This window comes from Notothenia rossii, assembly GCF_949606895.1.
Source record: "Notothenia rossii genome assembly, contig: scaffold_455, whole genome shotgun sequence".
NCBI classification, from domain to species: domain Eukaryota; kingdom Metazoa; phylum Chordata; class Actinopteri; order Perciformes; family Nototheniidae; genus Notothenia; species Notothenia rossii.
In genome coordinates this window covers 1-26,400 of record NW_027639440.1, presented here as the reverse complement: position 1 = coordinate 26,400, position 26,400 = coordinate 1, and the positions used below count along the sequence as shown (strand labels likewise).

The following is a 26,400-nucleotide window of genomic DNA, read 5'->3' as shown; positions in this document are numbered from 1 at the left end:
ATAGACTGACCCCTGACTGTTAAGTCAACTAAGACACTCCATGATGCTCCTAAGTGTAAGGAGACAGAAAAGGTAAGAACTTTAAATGAAAGTGAATGTTTTTCTTTGTGGGGGTCTACATAGTAAAATAATTAAATACTAATACGCTAATGCTGAATCTAGAACAATAACTTAAAAACCTGCAACCATATTTACCTATCCATTGGTCGATTAACAGAAAAATAATCTACTTTGATGATCCATACATTTTGGTTAAAAAAAGAAAATACTTTATCAGCCTCTCAAATGTGCTGCTTTTTTGTTTTATATTATAATATTTTGGGGTTTGGGACTGACAAAACAAGACATTACCTTGGAGTTTGAGAGACTAGGATGGACATTTTCCAGAGTTTAGTTTTTTTGTAAAGATTTTTTGGGGCAACCAGAGAGGCAGAACTGAAAAAGGGAAACATAGGGAATGACATGTGGCAAATGGTGCCAGGCTAGATTTGAACCCTGTTCCTCCCAATAGCCGCGAGCTCTACAAATTGAGCTTTACGGCGCCCCTATCCAACATTTTTGATAAACCAATATAAGTCGCTTTATCAAATATTTGTGAAATAAAACATCAGATTAATGAAATTAATCATTGGTTGCAAAATCAGCTTTGTTGAGGACAAACACATGTCTCCCCACAGACGCCAATGGACGGTTATGCAACTAATTAGAAAACAGTTAGAAGCTGTCAACCACAGGAAAATACCATAAATGTTGGTTAACTGTTAGCAGGAAATGCTTTCTGATTACTTTCATGCATATAAGTCTTAATAAATAGCCTTTTGTACTCAGGCTTTGGTCCCTCCGCCTGTTTGCCTGCCTGTCTGCTGGCGTCTCCTCCATTTGTTGATGTGTGAGACCACAGTGGGAGACGGCAGCAAAAATGTGACATGGCCTATGAGAGCATGGTATTCATAAACAAATGTGGTTTTGTAACGCTTTCTTTGATGGGCAAATGCTTGGGGTCATAAATCATTAAATAGGTATGCATAAGAATGAGAAAGAAGTTACAGAAGTTGACCTTCAAATATGTGGTAGAAGACCTGAGAGGCAACAAAGGTAAAGTTCACATAAACAAATGTCACTTTCATATGGAAGCAATACTTAGCCCTACCACTTCCCCTTTACCTCATTACAGTTTAATGGAGGCTATGTTTACCGTTTTACATAAACACAGAATGAGACTGAGCCGCACTGTATGTATTTCTGTTTCTGTGTATGCACATTAGTCTGCATATGTATACCTATATAAAGAACAACAAGTGGTACTTAAAGCGATAAAGACCCGGACAGAGCCTCTGAATTGATATACGTCACACAACAGATGACTTAACGTATACAGGCCAGAATATGCACTTTGCATACCTCGGCCTGCAGCTTTAATGTGTAAAATATATCAGTGTAAAGTTAAACAATGCCAAACAGATGTCTACTCGGCCTGGCGCATATTTAGAATTTCACTTCTGAGAATGTATTCACTCTTTCTGAGCTGATATATCCATCTATACTACAATAGGCAGATTTTGTACTTTTGACTACACCATAACTGTAAGATTGCTTCATTTTTTAAATCTAACTTTGTATACCCTCTCTCCCCAGTCAGAACCATGTATCTTTCATTTAGTGATCATTCATTTGAATGATTTAAATGAGCTCAAGAATAGAGCAGCAGTAGTTAATATTATATTTTTACAGCGGTACAATTCAAAACAGAGCTATAAGGAGAGGAAATATTGGAAATTTGAAGAAAAAAAAACAAAGAGATACTGAGTTCGCCTTCAAGTAACCTAAAAACAGAAAAGGCCTAACCCTAACCCTCTAGAATCAGTGTTTGGTTTGTTGTTCTTGGCTACTGTGAAAACATGGAGGTCCAAAATAGTAGTAAAATACATGCTCCCTATGTGGATGTGGTAGGATAACAACGACACAACTTCCCATTGTCTAACCCTAACCAATCTCACCCAACTCATCCTACCAATGAAGGCAACGAGTACAAAAGCAACTTTGTCACCATTCACCATTCTTAGTTTTAGGTTAATTGGCTTCACTGAACTTAACACGCCTGCTATGTATTTAGTTTTAATTTTGGTCACATGGAGTTGGATCCTTTTCCAGCACCCACTGAGCAAGAACCGAACACAAGTAGACCGTGGTTAATGAATTACAGATTTAAGGAATATAACAAAACAACTTAATGAGATACAGGGATACAAATGTGAAAACCAAATGTGTCACAGATGCAAGTTCTATCAAGTGGTACCATACAAGCAGAACTTGCATTACACATGTCTACATACATGATTCACAAGTATAAAGACATGAAAACAATGCAAACAAAGAACATAATATCAGTTTAAAAGTACAATCATGTGCTTCCAGTTATTATGCTTATTGTAGGACCATGTCCACAAAAAACCTCTAAAATGTTAAGTGAGAAGCTAACATACCGATAAGAAGCAGTTGAGCATAGCTGTATGTAAACCTTAATACAGCCTCTAAGTTAGTTGTTTCCTTTGTTTGTATGCAAGGTTTCTTGTTTCTATGTATGTTGCTGTGGCTTTATCATGTATCTATTGGTATTGATACCTGTGCATAGCAACAGTCTCAAAGGGTTGGCAAGAAACACTGAGCTCATTCTTCGGTTAGCTTTTTAAGCCACTCCACATGCACAATGTATTTTTGACCCTAAAGCTGGCGAAGTGCCGTCTACATATGGACAAACCCAGACGCTGGGTTCTCCTTTGTATTGGTTAGAGAACATCTTTGATCTTTAAAAAAGCCCCTCTTTTTTTAATTCTTCAATTATTAATTCAAAAAGTATGATTTATTTATATTTGAGCTTCCACCCATATTTGTTTGTGATACTCATCTTTTAATTTAAGATCAAATACACCCAAATACTACAGAGATGGTTTGGAATCATGTTTAGAGGGGTTCGTTTTCTCCCGTTGGTACATATTTTCGCAAATATAGCACTGTATTCAACAATCTCTTTGCTCAAGAGATTATTGAAGGTGAGATTCATCGGTTTTGCTACACAGCGATAAAAACAACATGTTCAGACAGCACAGCCAGAGAAACATGGAAACCATTTTAACCAGCTTATACACACACTCACACTGTGACTTTTTTTGGAAATGGCAATGGCATCACATTGCAGTGCTTGTGACGGAGAACAAATATCACATTTCCGGGCTCTTTACATGGAGGGATTAAGCTGTTTTTTGCATATTGTTCATTGTTTTTTAGAGCTGTGACAGACACATCCAAACTGTATTTGTGCTTGAGCATGCATGTGTCCAAAAGTGTTTGTTTGTCTACCGCAAAAATGTTGTTATGGAGATGTTAGTGGCCTTACGCAAGCATTTCAATAAAGTTTATATACCAAGTTTTCCAGTTGCTGCACGACAATCCATTCAAGAACTGGCGCCGCTAGAAACTGAATCAAAGAGAACTGAAAATATCCCACATTTTTCAGTTCCTGCTGGTGTGGTCTGCCATAATAAACTGTCCTCATTGTGTTTGTATTCCTGCTAAATGTCTTCTTCTCCCTTCTCAGATGGACGACATAGACGCCATGTTTACTGACCTGCTTGGAGAGATGAATACTCTCTCTCAGGTGAGTTGTACATAAGATTGCTATAAGATTAATCCTTATATAAAAAATGCTGTGGGGTGAAAACAGTGTCCACAAACAATTGTTATGTTACGTAAAATGCAATTTACAAAGGAATGTTGAATCCACCATTAATGCTGTTTGTTAAGCAACCATGTTACACATATGGGCCAATTATGTAATTAAATAGGTAATTAGACAGGAACAAGGTGGCGCTATGAAAAGTGAAGGGATCATAAAATGTTTAACAATTCACGAGTTTTTGAGATATTTCACTCAAAACCATAGACTGTAGATAGGAAATGGATATAAGAGATAATTCAGGTTTAAGGCACCTACGAATTGTCTTTACTTTTCAGACACAGAGGTTGCCACTAGCTATAAACTGTGGTGCTAGGAAAAAAAGAAAAGGGCTCATCAGAGTCATTAAGATTCTTTCTCTGAGAACCATGACACGTCTGTTTGAAAGTTTATACGAATCATCCATGAGTTTCGCATCATGCATCAGTTCATCTGGAGTTATAAGGAACAACAGCTGATGTCAAACATCTTTGGTCGCATTCTTTCTCAAAACATGACCAGATGAGCTGAGACTCTCACATTCTGGAGGACTGCTCCATCAGGGCTTTTGAAGTAGGAACAGGTTGCTAGAAGTAAATCCGACAAATCACTCGATGTTTACTTCGCTAATCTGTGCATTATCTGATTACACATGGCAGTCTCTGTGTTGAAACTGAAGCTTCTGAGCGGAAAAAATGTAAGGAGAGACTGAGACGTGGAGTCATCGCATCTGGATTGGACGTGGGCTATCGCTGCAGATTTCCTTAAGCACACACAATCTGCTCATCATATGACTACGGCTCACCAAGCAAAACATGACATACTTCCAACTGATGCAACCTCAGCTTGAGGTTCAATCCATTTTTTGCCCTTTCAAATCTCTTTATGTAAGCTGCGACCCTGAGAATGGGACCATTACATCAGCCAGAAAAGCGCTCTATATGTCACTTTCGCATGCGCCTTCTTGAAAAGCCACCACAGTGACAAACATCATCCAACAGACTATAACCAGTGTTAGCAAGAAAAGCATTTTGGTTAAAGCCTTGATCCTCTCAGAGTCTGAGAAACAAAAGCATTTAAAGTGATTCCACTCCTCGCTTTGAAACCAGAAGACAAAAAGGAGAGTTTGTTGTGTGTTCAGACAGAAATGATCCGGGTTGAACTGCATGCTGGCAGCAATCATTTTGTGTACAGGTTGGCAGTTATCCCAGCCTGTTTAAAGAATATGATTGAGCCTGTAGAGACTTCTGTTAATAATTAAGACATTGCAGTCTCGATATCAGCCATTCTTCCAATGGTATTCAAGCTCTTTAATAGAGACACCAGTGTGCAATGTATGCACCGGATGTACAGCTTGTTCCAAAAAAAGAGAACAGACAATTTGCAACATCACACTTGACAAATAAGTTTTTCTTACTGAAGTGTTATTTATGTCTTTGCAGAAGCCAAGTGCGGTATTTTTTCCTATTAATTGTCCAACTTGAAAACAGAGCATTAAAAACAGGGAAACAACTGATACAAAACAGGCTCATGTAACCTCTTCCAACAACAGTTCAGAGCAGTTCAAGGACACATATGGCCCATTTTGGCAGCTCTTTGATTTGAAATAAAAAGCTTCTGTCATACAAATGACTTCTGTGTAAAATGTATTTTGAAACATTTGATGCAATAATGTTTATTTGCTGTACACTAATATACAAAGGTCATACGGTGTGAGATTTTGTTAATGTATTATCTCATTGCTTTGTTGCAGAGTTTAATGGCATCAGTGGACAAAACTGAAGTGGACAGCACTTTACAGACAGAGCGCACCTTCTCCATTGGCTTCACAGACCTGAATGGTAAATGCTCATTCAAATGACAATGCTCTCTTTCAAAGCAAGAACTGTAGATGTTCAACTGTGTTACCTAACCAAGAGTCACACTGCCCTGAAAATATGTGTGATGTAGAAAGGATGCAAGTGGGGGAGGTAAGGCAGTCTTTCAAGATGTTATGTTTCTGTTAGGAGATGTGGAGAGTCTGTTTTTTCTTGTGCCAGAAGATCACGCCAACCTCTGAAGACTAGGGTGGATAAAAGTGGAGATAAATCAGTTTGGGAAATAAAGGAGGATGCCAACAATCTGTTGTTAGGACTAAGAAATACAAATAGATTCAATAGCGTCCCACTGCAGAGCTTTAGGCTCATGACATAATATAACCTAACATAACGTAGAATATTGTAATGTAACATAACGCAATATAACATAACGCAATGTAACGTAACCAACATGGCAGGACAATTGGATGGCTGTGGCACAGCTATATAAATGCCAAAAATCTGTTGATAGGACTAAGAAATAGATTCAATAGCATCCCACTGCAGAGCTCTAGGCTCATGATCAGAATCAGAATACCTTTATTAGTCTCACAGAGGGGAAATTTGCAGCGGTACAGCACGAAAGAGCCACAGACAGCTTAGTGTTGCATTATCTTACATGCGTTAAAAAAAAAGTACTAAGTTATAATATAAACAAACACCACAACAATATGCTAAAAAAGTACTAAGTTATAATATAATAAACAATATGCTAAAAAAAGATAAAAGGTTACATCATTTTCAAAAATACAGATCAAAAACAAATCAAATCTACAAATCAAATCCTTTAGCAGTTCTTAGGATTGAGCACCCCGGTATATATTACAGTTATTACAGATGGCATATGTATATAAAGTATATATTGCACATAAAGCACATAGTTTGACGGTATTTAACAGCAGCAAGTTACACAATTTACAAAATACATACCTTGTAACAGTAACAAGGGTTTAGCAGCCACTAGGGCCAAAAGGGTGGGTGGAGGGGGTCTGGAGGACGGGTTTGGGCTGACAGCCCAGGGGCATGGCAGAGGACCAGGAAGGGGTCTCGGATGGACGGCCTGGGGGTAAGGCAGAGTTCATTGTGGGGGTCTCGGGCAGACGGCCCGGGGGCAAGGCAGAGTTCATAAAGGGGCGAGGGCCACATCGGGCGAACTCAGGGGGCCGGGCTCGAGGGCGAAGACCGCGGCTCTCAGGGGGCCGGGCTCGAGGGCAAAGACCGGACAGCTCCGGAGGCCGCGCAGGACCCGGTGTCGGTGGGACAGGCGTAGACGGGATCCTGGACATGACATGGGCTGGTGTCAATGGGACCCCGGATGGAGCAAGGGCTGGTGTTGATTGGACCACCAACGCAACAGAGCAAGGAGTAGGCAGGACCCGCGGCGGGTCAGGTGTCGGCAGGATTCCCCACGGAAGAGGACAAGGAGTTCGCAGGACCCCTGGCGAGACAGGTGACGGCGGGACCTCCAACGGAACAGGACATGGGGTTGGCAGGACCCCCGGCAGGAGAGTTGTCGGCGGGACCCCCAGCGGCACAGGACATGGCGTTGGCAGGACCCCCGGCAGGAGAGTAGTAGGCGGGACCCCCAACGGCACAGGACATAGGGTTGGCAGGAGCCCCGGCAGAAGAGTAGTCGGCGGGACCCCCAACGGGACAGGACATGGAGTTGGCAGGACCCCCAGCGGAACCTCCAACGGCACTTGGGTAGGGACTTGAGTCGGGACTAGAGAAGGGACTTGAGTAGGGAACTCGAGAGGGGACTCGAGAGGGGACTCGAGAGGGGACCCGAGACGGTCGGTTCGCCGACAGAACACGGGGGGCTGGAGTCGGCCGTAATGCCGACAGGACACGGGGAGCTGGCGTCGGCCGGTACGCCGACAGGACACGGAGAGCTGGCGTCGGCCGGAGAGCCAACGGGAGGCGAGGAGCTGGAGTCGGCCGGTACGCCGACAGGACACAGGGAGCTGGCGTCGGCCGGAGGGCCAGTACTGGAGCCGAAACCATGGCTGCTGGGGCCGGTTCTGGAGCCGGAACCATGGCTGTTGAGCACGGAACAGAAGCCTGGACCCTGGCTGTGTAAGCCAGGTAATGGAGCACGGAAGCATGGCTGTGTGGGCCGGTACTGGTGCACGGATCCATGGCTTTGTGGGCCGGTTCTGGAGCCGGAACCATGGCTGCTGGGGCCAGAACCATCGCTGCTGGGGCCAGAACTGGGGCTGGAACCATGGCTGTGTGGGCCGGTTCTGGAGCCGGAACCATGGCTTCTGGGGCCTGTACTGGAGCCCAAAGCATGGCTTCTGGGGCTCGGGCTGCTAGCCTGGACTTGCGACTCCTTCGCTTAGGAGCCTTTTGGAGGCTCAGTGGACATCCAAAAGCAAGACGAGTACCCGAGAACGGCTCCTGGACAGGAGCAGGAAAAGGGGAAGAAGCAGGGGTTGACTCCAGACGGAACACACAGAGAATTATGGTGTCAGGTTGGGAATTGGGTGGCAGGGGGCTAGCATGCCTGGAGCTAGCAGGCTGGGAATCACATGTCTGGAGGAAGTCCACAATCCAGCCAGGTAAAAACTTCAACAACCATGTTTTCTCTGTTGCCAACCGGTGCGCTTCTACCAGAGCGGCCCTCTTCTGCCAAACACTGGACGCTCCCTTCCACCAATCAAAGCAGCAAGCCAAATAAAAAGTATAATATTGTAATTCTACCTCAAATGGATCATCTGCTGGGTCCATTTGTGGTTGGTTCATTCTGTCAGGGTTGGGGAAAAATAGGACCCAATTGCAGATTGAGGAGGAAGCAGGTTTCAAAAGGAAACAAAAAGGCGAGCTTTATTTACAAAAGCTGAAAAAAGAAGAATCCATGAACAGGTAAGAGGTAAAACAAGAATCCATGAGCAGGTACGAGGTAAAACAAGAATCCGTGAACAGGTACGAGGTAGCATCCAAACAAAAGGTGACTGTGACCAACATGAAGGGAGACATGAACGACAAATAATGAACCAACACCGAACACAGGAAGAGACCAGACTAAATACAGGGAGGAGCAATCACGAGACGAGAAACAGCCGGGCAGGGAAGGAGAAACACAAGGGCAACAGGTGAACACAATCAGACACACCAGGGAAACTAACAACAGGGAGGAAGACAAGACACAGGGAGAAAAGAATTGCAAAATAAAACCATGACAAGACAGACCAAACTAAAACCGTGACATAAAACTAAGATCGTGACAGCTAGCTTGGCTACGGTGGTTTTGTTATCAGTGTGAGGTTACCAGGAAGGGAAGTTTGACTGGCACCTTTACTTCTCTGACCTTTAGGCCACAACTCCTTATCTCCTTACAGAGTCTCTTAAAGAACTGGAGGACCATGACCTGGATGCTCTGATGGCTGACCTAGCATCAAGATCAACCACCTCAGAATGTAGCCTCCCCACATATCAACAGGCCGGCAACTGTGCAGATAATGAAATGGCAGCATCTGCCCTTCCTCCACCTTCAAACTCTGCTGAATCCTCTGGAGGGCTGCAAACGGTAACTATAGAATCAGTCACAGCTTGTGAAAAACAAAGTTGTAATTTCAAGGAATAAAGGACAACTGATAACCTCCTCTTTTTATGCTTCCAGAGCGAACCACAGACAAAGTCAGACAAAATTAAACTGGCACTGGAAAAGCTGAAAGAAGCCAAAGTGAGAAAGGTAAAATGATCAGGTCTGTTTATTTATTAAGTCACTTTTCAGTCAGATAGACACATGTACTTAGTTTGCTGCCTGTCCTAGTTAATAGTAAAAGTGCTGATGACTGACGGCAGCTCCAAAATACTGATGGTGGATGAGAGACAGACAGTCCGAGAGGTTTTGGACATGCTGTTTGAGAAGACACACTGCGACTGCAGCATTGACTGGAGCCTGTGTGAGACCAACCCTGAACTGCAGATTGGTGAGATGAACAAGAACACACACAGACACACCAATGCCAAAAATAATCTCCACAGAGGCAGGATATACATGTGTTTTCAACATTTCAGAAAGAGGCTTTGAAGACCACGAACACATAGTGGAGCCCCTGTCTTCGTGGACTCGTCTCAGTGAAAACAAAATGTACTTTGTCTCAAGACCTCAGAAGTATGTGATGTTCACAAACCCTCAAGTGAGTAAGAGTGCTCTTGCCTTTTCAAAAATGTTATTAAACTGTCTTCTGCTTAGTTGGTATAATGAACCATGCTTTTCTCCCCCTGAAGGTATTTTACTTGTGGAAAAAGAAGAAAGAATGTTCGAGCAAAATTAATGAGCAAGCCAAACAGCTCTTACTTCAGGTCAGTTACAGTACCATGCTCACATCTTATTAATGAGACTATATGTCAAGTTGATGTGTGTCATTTCACAAAACGAGAGAAAGTTGAAATTCATAAAACTTTTACAGGTTTTGGACCTTGTTGATATATTTTATCAATAATAAATAACTCAATGGTCATTTTTTATATGTCCCATCTTGCTTTAAACGAGCTGTCATAAAACCTAACCTGAGCCGCCTGTTCTTAATAATTACCATTAATAATATCCAACATTTTGGATGAAGTGCATTGGAACAATTTAAGTCACCATAGCGCTGAGTCTGTTCTCCCTAGAGTGAAAAAATGATTGTTCTTATCTTTGGATTCAAGAAGTCACACAGTTTCAATTAGTTTTCTCTACTGCCTTTGGCACAGTCAATTACTCTACCCACTAAGACTGCCCTTGAACTCTAACACTACAAGACAAATTAACCTTTGTTAGAATTTAAATGTGTGTCCTTTTCTTCTGCACCCGTTTTCTGTGGAGTTCCACAAGGCTCCATATCAGGCCCCCTTTTTCACTATATATGCTTCCTTTGAGGTCTATCTGAAGAAAGATTGCTGGTCATGTTAAGCAGACTACACGCAGCTTTACCTCACACTTACCTACTAATGTTCTTCTCTATTCCGGGACCCCGCAGGAGCACTTTGGAGGTTCCACTCTGATTGTTCCTGATCTTGAAGGTACCCTGTACCTCAAAGAAGATGGGAAAAAGGTTTGGAAACCTCGCTACTTTGTGCTCAGGGCCTCAGGCATCTACTATGTTCCCAAGGGAAAGACAAAGGTATGGCTAAACAAATAAAAATGTTTGTGCATTTAAAGAATTCTACATCATATTTCACATTTAAATACAGGCATGTTCATAGTGCACTGTTGACACCAATGTGTTGTTGCTCAAGAGAGACCAAGTAGGTTAGAGATGAGCTATTTAGCAACCTGTGTGGTTGAAACCTCCTCCTACACACAAAGCCTTTTAGTGAGCTGTTGCCATGCCAGTAAAACTGGTTATTACTCATTTGGTTAGGTCATTTTTGGCACCAGGCAGTAAAGAGCCTACCTATTCTTAGCTAGAAAAGTACAGCAGCAGTCTTTAAACAGAGAGAGACAAGATACGTTTTTTCCTCTGTGTGAAGTCTATGATAGCTTACTTCTGAGTGCTCAAGCGTAGCAGAGGCAGAAAGAGCGAGAAATGAAGATGGACAGTGTGAATTGAGGCCAAGCTGCAGTTGAAGAGCAGCATGTGAGTGAGGGCTGACAAATTAAAAGAAATCTGAATAACCATCCAAGAGGGAAAACTGTGCTAAGCAGATGTGCAAATCGCTGCAGCAATCATCCAACGCCAAGGCCACATGGAGGAAGAAGGTGAATATTTGGAAAGGATAGAAATGGCCGAATAAGGCAGAGTAAAAATCATCAGCAGAACGAGAAGACTGTACACAAAAGCTACTGTCATATTATGAAGAAGAGGGGGATGGAGCTTTGGTCATAAAGCAGGAAGTGTTGGCTAATGGAAGAAGACAAATGGACAAAGGTGCCAGATAAAGTGAGAAGGAACATGAGAGATAAAGAAAACAGAAGCCAGAGGTCTGCGGGTTACTTCCTTTTCCTTGAAGCTTCCCTTTGTAGATTTCCGAAAAACAGCACCTTTGTCAGTGATGTTTATTGTGTGAACACAATATCTCTGCTCAAAACCAAAACAGGGAAGGAAAGTTGAACTGCTTTACAAAAGAAAAAACAAATGTGTCCCTTGACTTGAAGCTTCATTGTTGCCTCCCTTGAAAATGAAAGAAAAACTATTGACCCTCCACTTCTTTGAAGTGTCTTTATTTGTAATACCAACCACACAACGAGGCTGAGAACAAGTACTTCTTCACAAAATGATGACAAGAAATGGAACTCCTCATTATGCTACATCTTAAAACTGATTGGCAGCTTTTTAATGGTAAAAGATCTTGAAAGTTGATTACCATATCTTGTACACATTTAAAACGCATGTACGTAAATCCAAACTGTAATTTCTTTCGTAATTTTAAGATTTGTACCTGACATTCTGAATATTAGCTTTTTCTTTTCTCTTTCCGATAGTCTTCAAGCGATCTTGTCTGCTTTGTCCATTTTGAAAAATTCAACATCTATAACACCAAGCACTTCAAACTGAAATACAGAGCTCCCACGGACTTCTGCTTCATGCTCAAGGTAAGCTCAACGAATCACCCTGGCTTGAAACCGGTCACGACCTGACCGGACTCAACGCTGTGTGTGTCCGTCAGGAAACACGCTGTTTAAAAGTAGTTCCAGCAAACATCCACTGATAAACTACGATGTTAACAACCTCATGATAACCTCATCTTTTTTTTAACTTCGGATCATACCTGTGTTTAGTCTAGAAAAAGGTAAGTGTGTGCATTTTATTATAAAGTTGTGTATATTTACAGACTGTTGCAAAAACTAAGAAGCTTATAAACATCAGGTTTAAAACTAAAAGAGCTTTACAAAAAAGTTGTTATTAAAGATGTTTGGAGTTTTTTATTTTAGTTATTCATCTTGATTTTTTGTCTAAAGGCCCTGACACACCAGGCCGATTTCGGCCGTTTTCTTTCGTCAGAAGACGAAGCGTGTTCTGTCGCACAAACTGAATTTGGTGTGTCCCGCACCGTCGGCCCTGACACACCAGGCCGATTTCGGCCGTTTTCGTTTGTCGGAAGACGAAGCGTGTTCTGTCGCCCAACCTCAATTTGGTGTGTCCCGCACCGTCGGCCGTGACACGCCTTATTTGGACTGCCTGACCCGATGCATGGCCGATTCAACATGTTGAATTGGCCATGCATCGGGTCAGGCAGTCAGACCAAGCAATCACTCTGATTGGCTGTTCAGCTAGCGAATCAGTGCATGATGTAAATACGCAAGCCGGTTTCCTGCACCTCTATTCACATGTAGCCTTTTATACGTGATAGTTTCGTCATTCTCGAACGGTTGTGGAGCAGAACTATAAAGTTGCAGGATTTGTCTCAAGTACCTCAATATAATTATAGTATGTCTGCACTTTAAGTGCTCATTTCATCATTCATTCATGTATTTTATATTCTACTAAAACTGAATCAAACCATAAACAAGGTGGCCTGTTTGGATTACTATATATATATATATATCTATATCTATTAGACCCTCCAGAAAAACGCGATTCTGCGATCGCAGAATTTACCGCATAATCAGCAAAATGGCGCAGATTTTTAAAAGGCCGCATATTTATCAAAAGGCCGCATAATCCCCACACAAAGTTGAGAGAAAAAAAAAGTTGACTCGTCTTGACGTGACGTCATCAGCTCGCGCATCACAGAATGTAAACAACACTGTATAGAGTGAACGTGTGTAGCTCACACGATAGAGAAAACACCAAGATGGTGTGTGTGAGATTTAAAAAAAACAATTGCTTTTACAATAAATAAACATTGAATGTGTTTAATTGAATAGTAAAGGGGTTTAACGTTAGTGGCAGTTTGTGTGTGAGAGAGAATAAATAAGACAGCCCAATATTTTTAAAAATTGTTATTCTTTTTCCCCGCATATTTCGCAACTTTCCGCATATTTCGCAACTTCCCGCAATTTCACCGCATAAAATCACATAAAAACCCTGCATGTTTAATCGCATAATCAAGGAATTTAGCCCGCATAATAAAGGATTTTTGCCCGCGTTTTTCTGGAGGGTCTAACCTATATCTATATCTGCATTATTTTATCCCACTTTATGCTTTGCTCTTGCTGCTTGTTTTACACTGATTTTATATCTTATTTCTGACTGATGTAAAGAACTTTGAACTGCAATCCCCTGTATGAAAGGTGCTATACAAATAAAGTTATTATTATTCATATGGATGTTTCTGCCCCTCTGTTCATTCTCCCATTATCCTCTTCAATCTGCCTATAAGTATTTTAATGTTGTAGCTGCTACTATAAACAATACTAATGCTAGGGCTGCAACTGACAGTTATGTAGGCACATTGTTATTGTGTCTTATCGCTGTGTGATTAAAATAATAAACACAAATAGCACGATAGGCAATGCAAAACTTTATTTCGTACCTTCATACACACAACACAACATTATAATGAGCTTTTATCAACGCCTACATGATGATAACCTGTCAACATGACATTAATACAGAGCAGGCAGAACTGAGGTTACCTACTGTAATCCCAGCTTCTATGAGTAAATGGCGCAGCCCTCTAAGGCAGGGGTGCTCACACTTTTTCAGCATGAGAGCTACTTATAAAATGATCAAGTCAAAATGATCTACCTACTACAAAAAATGCAAAACATATATTTATTTATAAATATATTGAGGATTCTTTATATCGCATGAGCCAATATTGCACAACACAACACAATTAACTATGTACATTTTTTGTCATTACCCGAGTTTACTCTGATGACTTGCACTGAATTGAATCAGCCAGGGATGCATAGTCCGGACGGTAACTGCTGACAGCCAGCCTCAAGCACACTTCCAAATGTTCATCAGTCATGATGGAACGGTACTTGGACTTGATGATCTTCATGTGGGAAAAGGCTGACTCACATAAATAAGTGGAGCCGAATAATGCTGTCAAGGAGGTAGCACATTTCCTCATGTTGGGGTACTTTAAGTTCCAGAACTGTCCATGAGCTCTGGACTTCAGCTCAATGTCAGCTTGTAGTGTCAAAATCTCATCTTCCACTACAGAAGAGTTCAGGTGAAACAGTGTTGCAATTTTTGATGCGAGTGAATCAACCTCAGCATCTTCCCGAAAAGGATAGCACATGAATGTAGCGACTGGCTCGAGCAAAGAAAAGTCTTGAAAGCGTTTGTCAAACTCTGACAGACATTTGTCAATCTGCTCTGTGTAGCGTGCAGTGTCAAGTTGCACACAGGCCTTCCTTTGCATCTCCAGCTCTGACGCCAGGTTCTGGAAGTTTGCCAAATCATGGCGCTGCAGCTTTGAGGAGAGATGTTGCATCTTTCGTTTGAAAGCATTAACCGAGCTGATCATATTGATCACTGTTTTGTCTTTTCCTTGCAGCTGTAGATTAAGGTCATTCAACATGTTGGTCAGATCGGTTAAAAATGCCAAGTCTAACAGCCACTGACCGTCATTTAGTTGCGTGTATTCTGCATGTCCAGCTACACGGAAAAACTCCTTAATCTCCGGACAGAGCTCTCGAAATCTTTGCAGGAATTTCCCTCGACTAAGCCATCTCACGTCAGTGTGTAGCAACAACTCAGAGTGGTCGCAGTCAGCATTCTCCAGATGTGCACGGAATAGCCTTCTTTGAAGAGATCTGGCGCGAATAGAACAGGCGATCTTCGTTGCAACATCCATGATCTCTTTCATGTTGAGCATTTTAGCGCATAACGCTTGTTGGTGGATTATGCAATGGTAATTTAGGAAGTCCGGGAAAGCATCGTCCTGCCTGCACTTTGCAATAAATCCATTCAAGCGGCCAACCATTGCGGGTGCTCCATCCGTGGTGATAGACATCAATTTGTACACTGGGAGCTGAGTTTTCGTGATAAAGTTTTTAAACGACTGAAATATGTCCTCTCCTCGCGTCTGTTCTTTCATGGGCAGTACTGTTAATAGCTCTTCTTTTGTAGTGATATCACTAAACACCATACGAATGAAAATGCACATCTGGGCTGTGTCACTCACGTCCGTTGATTCGTCCAACTGCAGTGAGAAACACTCGCAATCTCCAATGTCCTTCCAAAGTTGCTGGGTTAAATCCTCAGCCATGGCTTCACAGCGCCGTGTAACTGTGCTTCTTGACAGCTGGAGAGCTTTGATCGAAGATAATATTTCTGCCTTATTTTTAAAGTCTCGGAACAATGAGTCAGCTGCTTCAACGAATGCCTCTTTTACCATCTCTCCGTCTTGGAAGGACTTCTTGTTATTGACGATGATGTGACTCACCCGGAACGATGCTTCGGTGGCGGCTTTCGCTTTTGAAGTTTGTTGCGTGAAAAATGACTGCTGTCCGGACAACTGGGATTTCAGTTCCTTCACTTTTCTCTTTCTCAGCTCGCTTTTCGGCAGGAAGTCGGTGTCGTATTTTCCATGAACAGTCCGAAAATGCCGCTCTACATTCCCCTTCTTTGGTATTGCTAGGGTAGACTGGCAGATGAGGCAAACGCACTTGGAAAATGTCATCGTGAAAAAAAAGTCCTCCTCCCATTCCGTATGAAAGTTATACGTTTTTTTCTTCTTACTTGGTCCAGCTACCTCACTCATTTTTATACCCTTTCATAGGTTTGAGAGAAAAAACCAAAGGCTGAAAACTGGCCGTAACTCGCTGACAAGCTTGCTAGTTAGTTAGCACTTAGCGCAGTTGTTTGCTCATGCGCAGTGACCTAAGTGTCAGACAAAATTCAGATGTCATCTGACTGGCTGCCCTGTATATCAATCAAAAGACGGGATGGATGATAGGTTGACGTCAATTTTTTTAATGTCACGCGATCTACCAATAATACCTTTGGGATCGACTGGTAGATCGCGATCGACGTATTGAGCACCCCTGCTCTAAGGCTATCGCTATTGGGTAATCCCCCTGCGCCCCCGCGCAGCACTGAAACACTTGTAGTCCACGCCCACACGCAAGGTGGGCCCCACCCTCGGGCCTCCTTCCGGTATAAATAGGAAGGTGGCCCGGCAATCTGCTCCCATACAACATAACTTTTCTTCAGCTATTCGTAGAGCCAGTGGGGCCCCGCACTTAGAGGGCTGCGCCATTTACTCATAGAAGCTGGGGTTACAGTAGGTAACCTCAGTTCTATTTCGTATATGGCTTCGGCCTCTAAGGCTATCGCTATTGGGTTAAGGGCAAAGCATGATGTAGTCTGCGCCCCACTGGGTCCGCCCGGCACTAGAAGCACAGACATACCTGCTCAATAACACCCCCCTGCCTGATGCGCCATGCGTAATGGCTCATCACCGTACCTGGAACATAGCAAAACATGCCTATCTTCCCGACGGGGTGAAGGCTGGGAACAATACATACCGGCCGCTGTGAGAAAGTAGAGACGAAAGTCCCACCTCGTCCTGCGATCGTAGTGGGGGAACAGCAGATCTCTGCGTGTCAGACAGGTAGGAGAGCGCCCAGCTGGTTCCCTGACATCACTCACTCTGACCAGGCACTCCGTACAAAGTGTGTCAGAGGAAAAAGGAACATCCCTCCTATAAGAGGGGAAAAGGGCCGCTCTCCGCGTGCCGAGAGGCAGGAGAGAGGCGCACAGCTGGCTCCCTGACGTCACTCACTCCGACAGGACACCCAGTACAGAGTGTGTCAGAGAGGAATGGGAGACATCCCTCAAATAAAATTGAATAAACGAACAGGGGGAAGACCAAGATGCAGCCGTGCAAATATCTTCCACTCCACATTCCTCCATGCAAAGCCGTGGAGGAGGACATTCCTCTGGTTTAGTGCGCATTGACGTTCTCCGGGAGCTCCACCCCAGAGGAGACATGCCTGTGACACAGCCTCACACAACCTGTGTGACAGCCGCTGTGCAGACAGAGGTTGCCCGATCGAGCGCTCTCTATAGTGCACAAACAGGCGCTGAGAATGGCGCAAGGCAGCCGTGTGCGCCACATAGCAAGACAGCGCGCGCACAGGACAGAGGAGATTTAGAGGGACTGTTTCTACACGGACCACTATTGCGGTAAGCATGTTGTAACTTCCGGTTATTGTTGTCATCTCCGGGTATCGCGTGTGCCTGTTCTGTTGCTGATAGCTTATTATCTTAACTTAATCGATCGTTTTAAAACTCTTGATCACGGCAACTGCCTGACGTTGTAATCACACGTTACTACAGCTTAAGCACTCACAAACTCTCCTTCTCTTAGCGACTGTAACTCCACAGTTGCCTACACTCTTTTCGGGTTTGCTAACTGTAGCTACTTTAGCTTGATAGCTAGCTATGGCTCTTTCCCCACCCTCGGGTGCTATTTCCTGCTCTAACTGTCTCATGTTTGGTTACTCCCCTACCTCCTTTACTGGTACCGATACATATGTTAAATGTAGTATAGTTGTTAGGTTGGAGGCGGGAATCATAGCCATAGAAGCCCGGCTCCGCATCTTAGAAAATAACTCAGCTACAGTAAAGCCCATGTTAGCCGGTGCGGACCGGCAAAAGGTAGCTCCTCTTAGCCGTCCCCCGGCAACTCCCGAGCAGAAGGGAGAATGGGTGACTGTTCAGAAGGGGCATAACGCGAAACCCGCAGGTCCCCACCAACCCGTTCACGTATCTAACAGATATTCCCCACTCAGCGAGACACCCGCTGAGAAGCCAACTCTGGTTATTGGTAGCTCTATTATGAGACACGTGAATTTAGAGACCGAAGCGTCCACAGTCACATGCATTCCGGGGGCCAGAGCGGGCGACGTTGAGGCGCATCTTAGACTGCTGGCTAAAAATAAACGTAAATACAGTAGGATTGTTATTCACGTCGGTGGTAATGATGTTCGTTTACGCCAATCAGAATGCACCAAACTTAATGTGGCGTCGGTGTGTAGTTATGCTAAAACAATGTCGGACACCGTAATCTTCTCTGGTCCCCTCCCCAATCTGATCAATGATGACATGTATAGCCGCATGTCATCATTTCAGCGCTGGTTGTCTTGGTGGTGCCCAGCAAACAATGTGGGCTTCGTGAATAATTGGACAGCCTTCTGGGGAAAACCTGGTCTGATTAAGAGAGACGGCATTCATCCTACTTTGGAAGGTGCAAATCTCATTTCGGCAAACATTTCAGGGCTCTGTGGACTTAATCCATGACAAACTGGAGTTGAGACCAGGAGGCAGAGTCGCAGTCTTACACGCTTCTCTGCGCTCTCTCCTAGGCAGTCATCCATAGGAATCCCGACCCCAATAAAATACCCAATATTAACGGTGTGTGTGTCTGCCCAAGGACAATTTAAGGTAAAACCTAATAGAGGTGTCATACATAATAACTTAATAAAAGTAAATGTAACAACTACTACAGTGCAACAAAACAGGAAGATTAAATGTGGTCTCTTAAACATAAGATCTCTAGCATCTAAAGCAATACTGGTAAATGATTTAATATCAGATTATAATATTGATATATGCTGTCACACTGAAACTTGGTTGAGACATGAAGAATATGTCAGCATAAATGAGGCCACTCCACCCAGCCATATCAATACTCATATTGCCCGAGGCACGGGCCGAGGAGGTGGAGTTGCAGCAATCTTTGACTCAAGTTTACTTATCAATACTAAACAAAAATTAAATTATACCTCCTTCGAAAGCCTCATTTTCAGTCTTACGCATCCGACCTGGAAAACTTTGCAGCCAATCTTATTTGTTACAGTGTACCGTGCACCAGGTCCTTATTCAGAATTCTTATCAGAATTCTCTGAGTTTTTATCAGCTTTGGTACTTAAAACAGATAAAGTAATTATCGTAGGTGACTTTAATATTCATGTTGACGATGATAATAATAGCCTTACTGTTGCATTTAACTCTATATTAGATTCTGTTGGTTTCTGTCAGAGTGTAAATAAACCAACCCACTGCTATAATCACACTCTTGACCTTGTTCTGACTTATGGTATTGAAATTGAGCAACTATTAGTCGAACCGCATAATCCTGCTTTATCCGACCATTTCTTAGTAACTTTTGAAGTACTGTTACTAGACTACAAAGCATTAGCCAAAAGCTCCTGCAGCAGAAACTTATCTGTTAGTGCTATAGCCAAATTTAAGGAAGAGATTCCACCAATACTTAACTCGATAGCATGTCTGCATGTAGGGGAGGAAACTTATACAAAATGTACACCACCCCAAATTGATCATGTTGTTGATAGTGCTACAGATGCGCTGCGAATAAAATTAGACTCTGTCGCTCCTTTGAAAAAGAAGAAAATAAAACAACATAGATTAGCTCCATGGCATAATGCCAAAACCCGCAAAATAAAGCAAAAGTCGAGACAACTTGAAAGGATATGGCGTTCCACTAAACTTGAAGAATCTCGTTTAATTTGGCATATTACTGTCAATGAATATAAGAAAGCACTGCGTAAAGCGAGAGCAGCATACTACTCTTCATTAATAGATGAGAATAAGAATAATGCAAGATTTCTTTTCAGCACTGTAGCCAGGCTGACAGAGAGCCACAGCTCGACTGAGCCTTCTATTCCCATAGCACTCAGTAGTAATGATTTTATGTGCTTTTTTAACGATAAAATTGTTACTCTTAGAAACAAAATCAATGACCTCTTGCCTTTGACCAGTATAGTGTTATCAACAGCTCCCGGAAACGTAAGTTCTAATATTACACTAGATAGTAAACTAGAATGCTTTTCAGCCATAAACCTTGAACAATTAAATTAAATGATTCTCTCTTCTAAACCATCAACGTGTATCTTAGACCCGATTCCAACTAAGCTCTTAAAATACGTTTTTCCATTAATTAGCACTTCTTTATTAAATATTATGAATATGTCTTTATTATCAGGCTATGTTCCACAATCATTCAAAGTAGCAGTGATAAAACCGCTTCTTAAAAAGCACAACCTCGATCCAGAGGTTTTAGCCAACTATAGACCTATTTCTAATCTTCCGTTCCTCTCAAAAATTATTGAGAAAGCAGTCGCAAAACAGCTGTGTGATTACTTAAAAAACTATGATTTATTTGAAGATTTTCAGTCTGGCTTTAGAACACAACATAGCACAGAGACAGCTCTGGTTAAAGTCACAAATGACATTCTAATAGCCTCTGACAAGGGACTTGTCTCTATTCTTGTCTTGCTCGATCTTAGTGCTGCATTTGATACTATCGACCATGATATCCTATTGCAAAGACTAGAGCACTTAGTTGGCATACAGGGAACTGCTTTAGGCTGGTTTAGGTCCTATCTATCTGAACGCTCTCAGTTTGTACGTGTCAACGATGAATCTTCCATGCAAACCAAAGTTAGCCATGGAGTGCCACAGGGCTCAGTGCTTGGACCTATTTTGTTCACCCTATATATGCTTCCGTTAGGCAATATTATAAGGAATCATTCTGTAAACTTTCATTGTTATGCGGATGATACTCAACTATATTTATCAATCAAGCCTGATGAAATTAATCATCTAAATAAAATTCAAGACTGCCTCAAGGACTTAAAAACGTGGATGACCTTCAATTTTTTGATGTTAAACACGACCAAAACTGAAGTTATTGTACTTGGCCCGAAGAATCTACGAAACAAATTATCTAAAGATATATTAACTATGGATGGCATTAATTTGGCCTCCAGTGAGACTGTAAGGAATCTTGGTGTTATATTTGATCAGGATTTATCCTTTAACACCCACATAAAATCAATTGCAAGGACCGCCTACTTCCATCTACGTAACATTGCAAAAATCAGGCATATCTTGCCTCAAAACGATGCAGAGAAACTAGTCCATGCATTTGTTACTTCAAGGCTGGATTATTGTAACTCCTTATTATCAGGGTGTACCAAGAAGTCAGTCAAGTCGCTTCAGCTGATTCAAAATGCTGCAGCTCGTGTACTAACCAGAGTTAGGAAAAGGGACCACATTACTCCTGTTCTGGCTGCCTTACACTGGCTCCCTATAGAACACAGGATAGAATTTAAAATTCTTCTTCTCGCCTACAAAGCCCTTAATGGGCAGGCGCCATCTTACCTTAAAGAACTCATTATACCCTACTGTCCTACTGGGGCATTGCGTTCCAAGAATGCAGGGTTGTTGGTTGTTCCTAGAGTCTCTAAAAGTACAATGGGAGCCAGAGCCTTTTCTTATCAAGCTCCACTTTTGTGGAATCAGCTTCCAGTTTGTGTTCGGACGGCAGACACCCTATCCGTTTTTAAGAGTGCGCTTAAGACCTTCCTTTTTGATAAAGCTTATAGTTAGGGCTGATTAGATTCAGCCCCTAGTTTTGCTGATATAGTCTTAGTTTGTCGGGGGACATCTTACTTCTTCCTTCTCTCTGTCTATACCTGTGTACTCTCATGTTCCGATTAACCCAGCTTCCCCAAATTTCTTTCTTTTTGGTGTCTATATACGCCGGGATCCGGAGTCATGGATGATCCGGCGGTCCTGTGTCATGGATTGCGAGTCCTGGATCTTGAGTCGTGGCTGTGGTCCTGGATCATAAGTCCTGGATGGATATCCTCGTGGATTCATCTTCTTATTATACACACATGCATTTCAAAACATTTGGACTACCTATGTTGCAAATGTATTATCTTTTCAATTTATACACGGCATCTATTGCACGTCTGTCCGTCCTGGGAGAGGGATCCCTCCTCTGTTGCTCTCCCTGAGGTTTCTCCCATTTTTCCCTTTAAACTGTGGGGTTTTCTCTGGAAGTTTTTCCTTGTACGATGTGAGGGTCTAAGGACAGAGGGTGTCGTATTGTCATACTGATATTCTGTACAAACTGTGAAGTCCACTGAGACAAATGTAACATTTGTGATATTGGGCTATATAAATAGACATTGATTGATTGATTGATTGATTGATTTAGAAAAATAGCGGGGGTAAAAACTGCGCAAGACACTGTTCCTGGGATGACAGGAGTGTTTCTTGTATCCCATGGAACTGCTGGGGGGAGAGGCTTCTCTGTGAAGTGCCGTAATGGTCTTTCATGGTGACGAGCCACGCCATCGCCGCCGCTGCCCGTGAGGCAAAAGGGCTGCGAGGGAGTTTCCTCTCGATGCCTTTCACTCCGTCTCTCCTCATGAGGCGCGTACACGCCCAGGGGATGAGAGGTGTGTGCATGCTGTCCACACGAGGCGTTATAACGGTGCTCGTGGTTATTATGACCGTGTGTAGGAGGCATATCTGGGACAGAGGAATGCCGCGAGTTCTGCAGTTTATAAACCAATAGGTTAAAACAGCAGGCTTCTGCAGCGAATGAACCACCTCTGGAGTGTCCCCCTTTTGGAAGAGACTCAGGGGGATCATCACTTGACCAGCTGACGCCAACGCAGAGCAGCTGCGTCACGGAGAGGGCTGTGTGGGTTGTGACACGCCGGAGGAGAACTGTCAGTTCTTCCCCTCGCTGCCGCGAGAGTCGCGCTCTCATGCTGGCTGAGTTTAACTCCACTCCCAGATAAACGATTGTCTGAGAGGGAAGAGGACAGCTCTTCTTCCAATTTATTATGAAACCCAGGCTTTGACAGATGCGATACGAGATGTACCGTCTGTAAAGCGACTTCCTCCCTGGGGCGAGCCAGCAAATAGGTCGTCCAGAGGAAAACCACACTCTCATCCCTCCTCTGTCGAGTGGCTCCAGCCTTCTCTACAGAAATGCGAGGAGCCAGGAAATATCCGAAAGGCAGACGATTGTCTGGTCTGATATTCCCTGAATGGAAAACGCAGGAATTTCCTGTGTTTCGGGATGATGGGTACGTGGAAGTATGCATCCTTCAGGTGGAAGTGAACCAGTCGTCCTGGTGAAAACATTCCAGCACCTGTTTGATCGTCAGCATGTGGAATACTGACAGATCGAGGATGTCTCATTCCCCCAGTCTTTTTCGGGATTAGAAAAATAACGGGAGTGAAAACCCCTGATTTTCCTCCCTTTTGAGGAACCCTGGAAATATCCTCTTTCAACAGGAGTTCCAGCAGCTCGGATTGGAGCGCAAGACATAGCTTCTGGGAGGACAGGAGTGTTTCCTGTATCCCATTGAACTGTGGGGGGGGGGGGGGAAGAGGCCAACTGCAGGACGTATCCTCTGCTGATCAGCCTGCTCATCCATCTGTCCATCAGACACACGCGCTGCCACTCTGAGAAACACTCTAAGAGCGGGCGCACATGCTCGAGATGTTCTGTGGTCGTCATGGCAACGAGCCACGCCAGGGAGTCTCCACACGCTGCGTTTCACTCCGGCTCTCGTCATGAGGCGTGTACACGCTCAGGGGATGAATGGAGGTGTGTGCAGTGCTGTCCACACGAGGCGTTATAACAGCGCTCATGGGTTTATTATGACCGTGTGTAGGAGGCGTATCTCGGACAAAGGAATGCCGCGAGCTCTGCAGGTTATTAACCGAGGTTAAAACCGGCAGGCTTCTGCAGCGAGCCCTGCTGTCTACTTAATCAACAGATTAGTGGCAGCCGGCTTAATTAGCGAGCTCTGCAGGTTATTAACCGATAGGTTAAAACCAGCAGGCTTCTTGCAGCGAGCCCTGGCGCCGTGGCGCTGCGGGCGCTGCCGCTGGGGGCACTCAGCCTGGAATACTGCTCATTCCCCCGTTCTGGCTTCTCAGTGATGCCATTGCCCTCGCCGCCACTGTGAGGCGAAAGGGCTGCGAGGAAGCCTCCACACGCTGCGTTTCACTCCGACTCTCATCATGAGGCGCGTACACGCTCAGGGGATGGATGGAGGTGTGTGCAGTGCTGCCCACATGAGGCGTTATAACGGCGCTCATGGGTTTATTAAGGCCGTGTGTACGAGGCGTATTTCGGACAGAGGAATGCCGCGAGCTCTGCAGGTTATTAACCGAGGTTAAAACGGGCAGGCTTCTGCAGCGAGCCCTGCTGGTAATCAACAGATTAGTGGCAGCCAGCTTAATTTAGCGAGCTCTGCAGTTAATTAACCGATAGGTTAAAACCAGCAGGCTTCTGCAGGGAGCCCTGCTGTCTACTTAATCAACAGATTAGTGGCAGCCGGCTTAATTACCGGCTCCGCTTCCTCGGAGGCTCTTGCGGAGCAGACCAGGAGCGGGGGAGCTTCACTCCCCTTTGACTCGCCGCCGGGAGACCATGTCTCTGGGGTGGCGGGGGAGCGGAGACGTGGGGCGTCTCTCCGCTTGCGGCCTCCTGTGGCCGGCGTGGACGACGCCGCGGCTGCTGCGGGCGTTGGTGCCGCTGTGGCAGATCAGCCAACTGGAGCCAGCTGTACATGCTGGCGAATGCCGTCCACCTGTTCCGCGGCCGTCTTCATGGACTCCACCATGGCATGGAACTGGGGTCCGAACAGCCCGTCCGGGCTGATTGGAGTGTCCAGTAGCACTTTTCTGGCCGTCTCCGTAACAGACGCCGCCGAGCTGTGGTGACGGAGAGGGGGAAAGCATGTTCGGCCGCCAAGCTGGCACCCTGCTCCGACTCTGTCTCCCCCGTCCGGGGGAGAGGAGGGAGGGGAGAACTGAACGGTGAACCGTGGAGGGAGGCGGGGCATTGCCCTCGCCGCCGCTGCCCGTGAGGCGAAAGGGCTGCGAGGAAACCTCCACACGCTGCGTTTCACTCCGGCTGTCATCATGAGGCGTGTACACGCTCAGGGGATGAGTGGAGGTGTGTGCAGTGCTGTCCCCATGAGGCGTTATACCGGCGCTCATGGGTTATGACCGTGTGTAGGAGGCGTATCTCGGAGAGAGGAATGCCGCGAGCAGGCTTCTGCAGGGAGCCCTGCTGTCTACTTAATCAACAGATTAGTGGCAGCCGGCTTAATCACTGGCTCCGCTTCCTCGGGGGCTCTCGCGGAGCCGACCAGGAGCGGGGGAGCCTCACTCCCATTTGACTCGCCGCCGGGAGACCCTGTCTCTGGGGTGGCGGGGGAGCGGAGACGTGGGACGGAGCCCCTGCAGCCGCCGGGGCGGTTGCTGTGGGCGTCTCTCCGCTTGCGGCCTCCTGTGGCCGGCGTGGATGCCGCGGCTGCTGCGGGCGTTGGTGCCGCTGTGGCAGCTCAGCCGACTGGAGCCAGCTCTACATGCTGGCGAAACCACCTTGCGGGTGGGCGTGGACTACAAGTGTTTCAGTGCTGCGCGGGGGCGCAGGGGGATTACCCAATAGCGATAGCCTTAGAGGGCGAAGCCATATAGAAATAGAACCCAAATCTAGCTCCAGTGCCGCACGAAACATGTTTTCGATGGACGAGAGTTTGTTTATATCACGCAGTCTGTTCTTCTTCTCTGTCTTCCGGTTGTTGCCTCTTTTGCATGACGAATACACACTACCGCCGCCTGCTTGTAAGGAGAGTTATTGCCACTCACGCACTGAAGTCTTTGCGGTGTGTTCCCGTGCGACACATGGCCAAGACGCAGGAGAACACGGCGACGCAACAGCCGGCGTCGGCGAGTCCTCTGGTGACTGCTTGGTGTGTCAGGGCCTTAAGAGATGCTGATTTGAAAACGATGTTACACACAGTTACGGCATTTCCTGTTTCTGCCGGAGAGAGGGGACTTTGTCCCAAAGCTTGCCGCTGTATTTACTCCCTCCATCTGACAGGAGGGAGCCTCGTTGAGCTGCGAGTGTCACTCCGACACGAAGTTCACTCCGTCACGGAATGTGTGTGTGTGTGTGTGTGTGTGTGTGTGTGTGTGTGTGTGTGTGTGTGTGTGTGTGTGTGTGTGTGTGTGTGTGTGTGTGTGTGTGTGTGTGTGTGTGTGTGTGTGTGTGTGTGTGTGTGTGTGTGTGTGTGTGTGTGTGTGTGTGTGTGTGTGTGTGTGTGTGTGTGTGTGTGTGTGTGTGTGTGTGTGTGTGTGTGTG

The 26,400-nt window shown here is 44.7% G+C and overlaps 2 protein-coding genes across 2 annotated transcripts; one reads left to right on the top strand and one right to left on the bottom strand.

Annotated features, from left to right (window-relative positions):
• Positions 1–24: 24 nt before the first annotated feature.
• On the top strand, positions 25–12,139 carry LOC307027867 (amyloid beta A4 precursor protein-binding family B member 1-interacting protein-like; the record flags this gene model as incomplete). Its single annotated transcript, XM_079696224.1, has 10 exons — positions 25–72; positions 3,596–3,655; positions 5,466–5,553; positions 8,910–9,097; positions 9,191–9,262; positions 9,344–9,503; positions 9,592–9,713; positions 9,805–9,879; positions 10,539–10,682; positions 11,984–12,139. Exons 2-10 carry the CDS (start codon positions 3,596–3,598, stop codon positions 12,137–12,139), a joined length of 1,065 nt encoding a protein of 354 aa, XP_079552350.1. The 5' UTR covers positions 25–72.
• A 2,177-nt stretch (positions 12,140–14,316) lies between these two features.
• LOC307027868 (general transcription factor II-I repeat domain-containing protein 2-like) lies at positions 14,317–16,083 on the bottom strand (the record flags this gene model as incomplete). Its single annotated transcript, XM_079696225.1, has 1 exon — positions 14,317–16,083. The coding sequence occupies one exon, from the start codon at positions 16,081–16,083 to the stop codon at positions 14,317–14,319; it is 1,767 nt and encodes a 588-aa protein (XP_079552351.1).
• Positions 16,084–26,400: the final 10,317 nt, after the last annotated feature.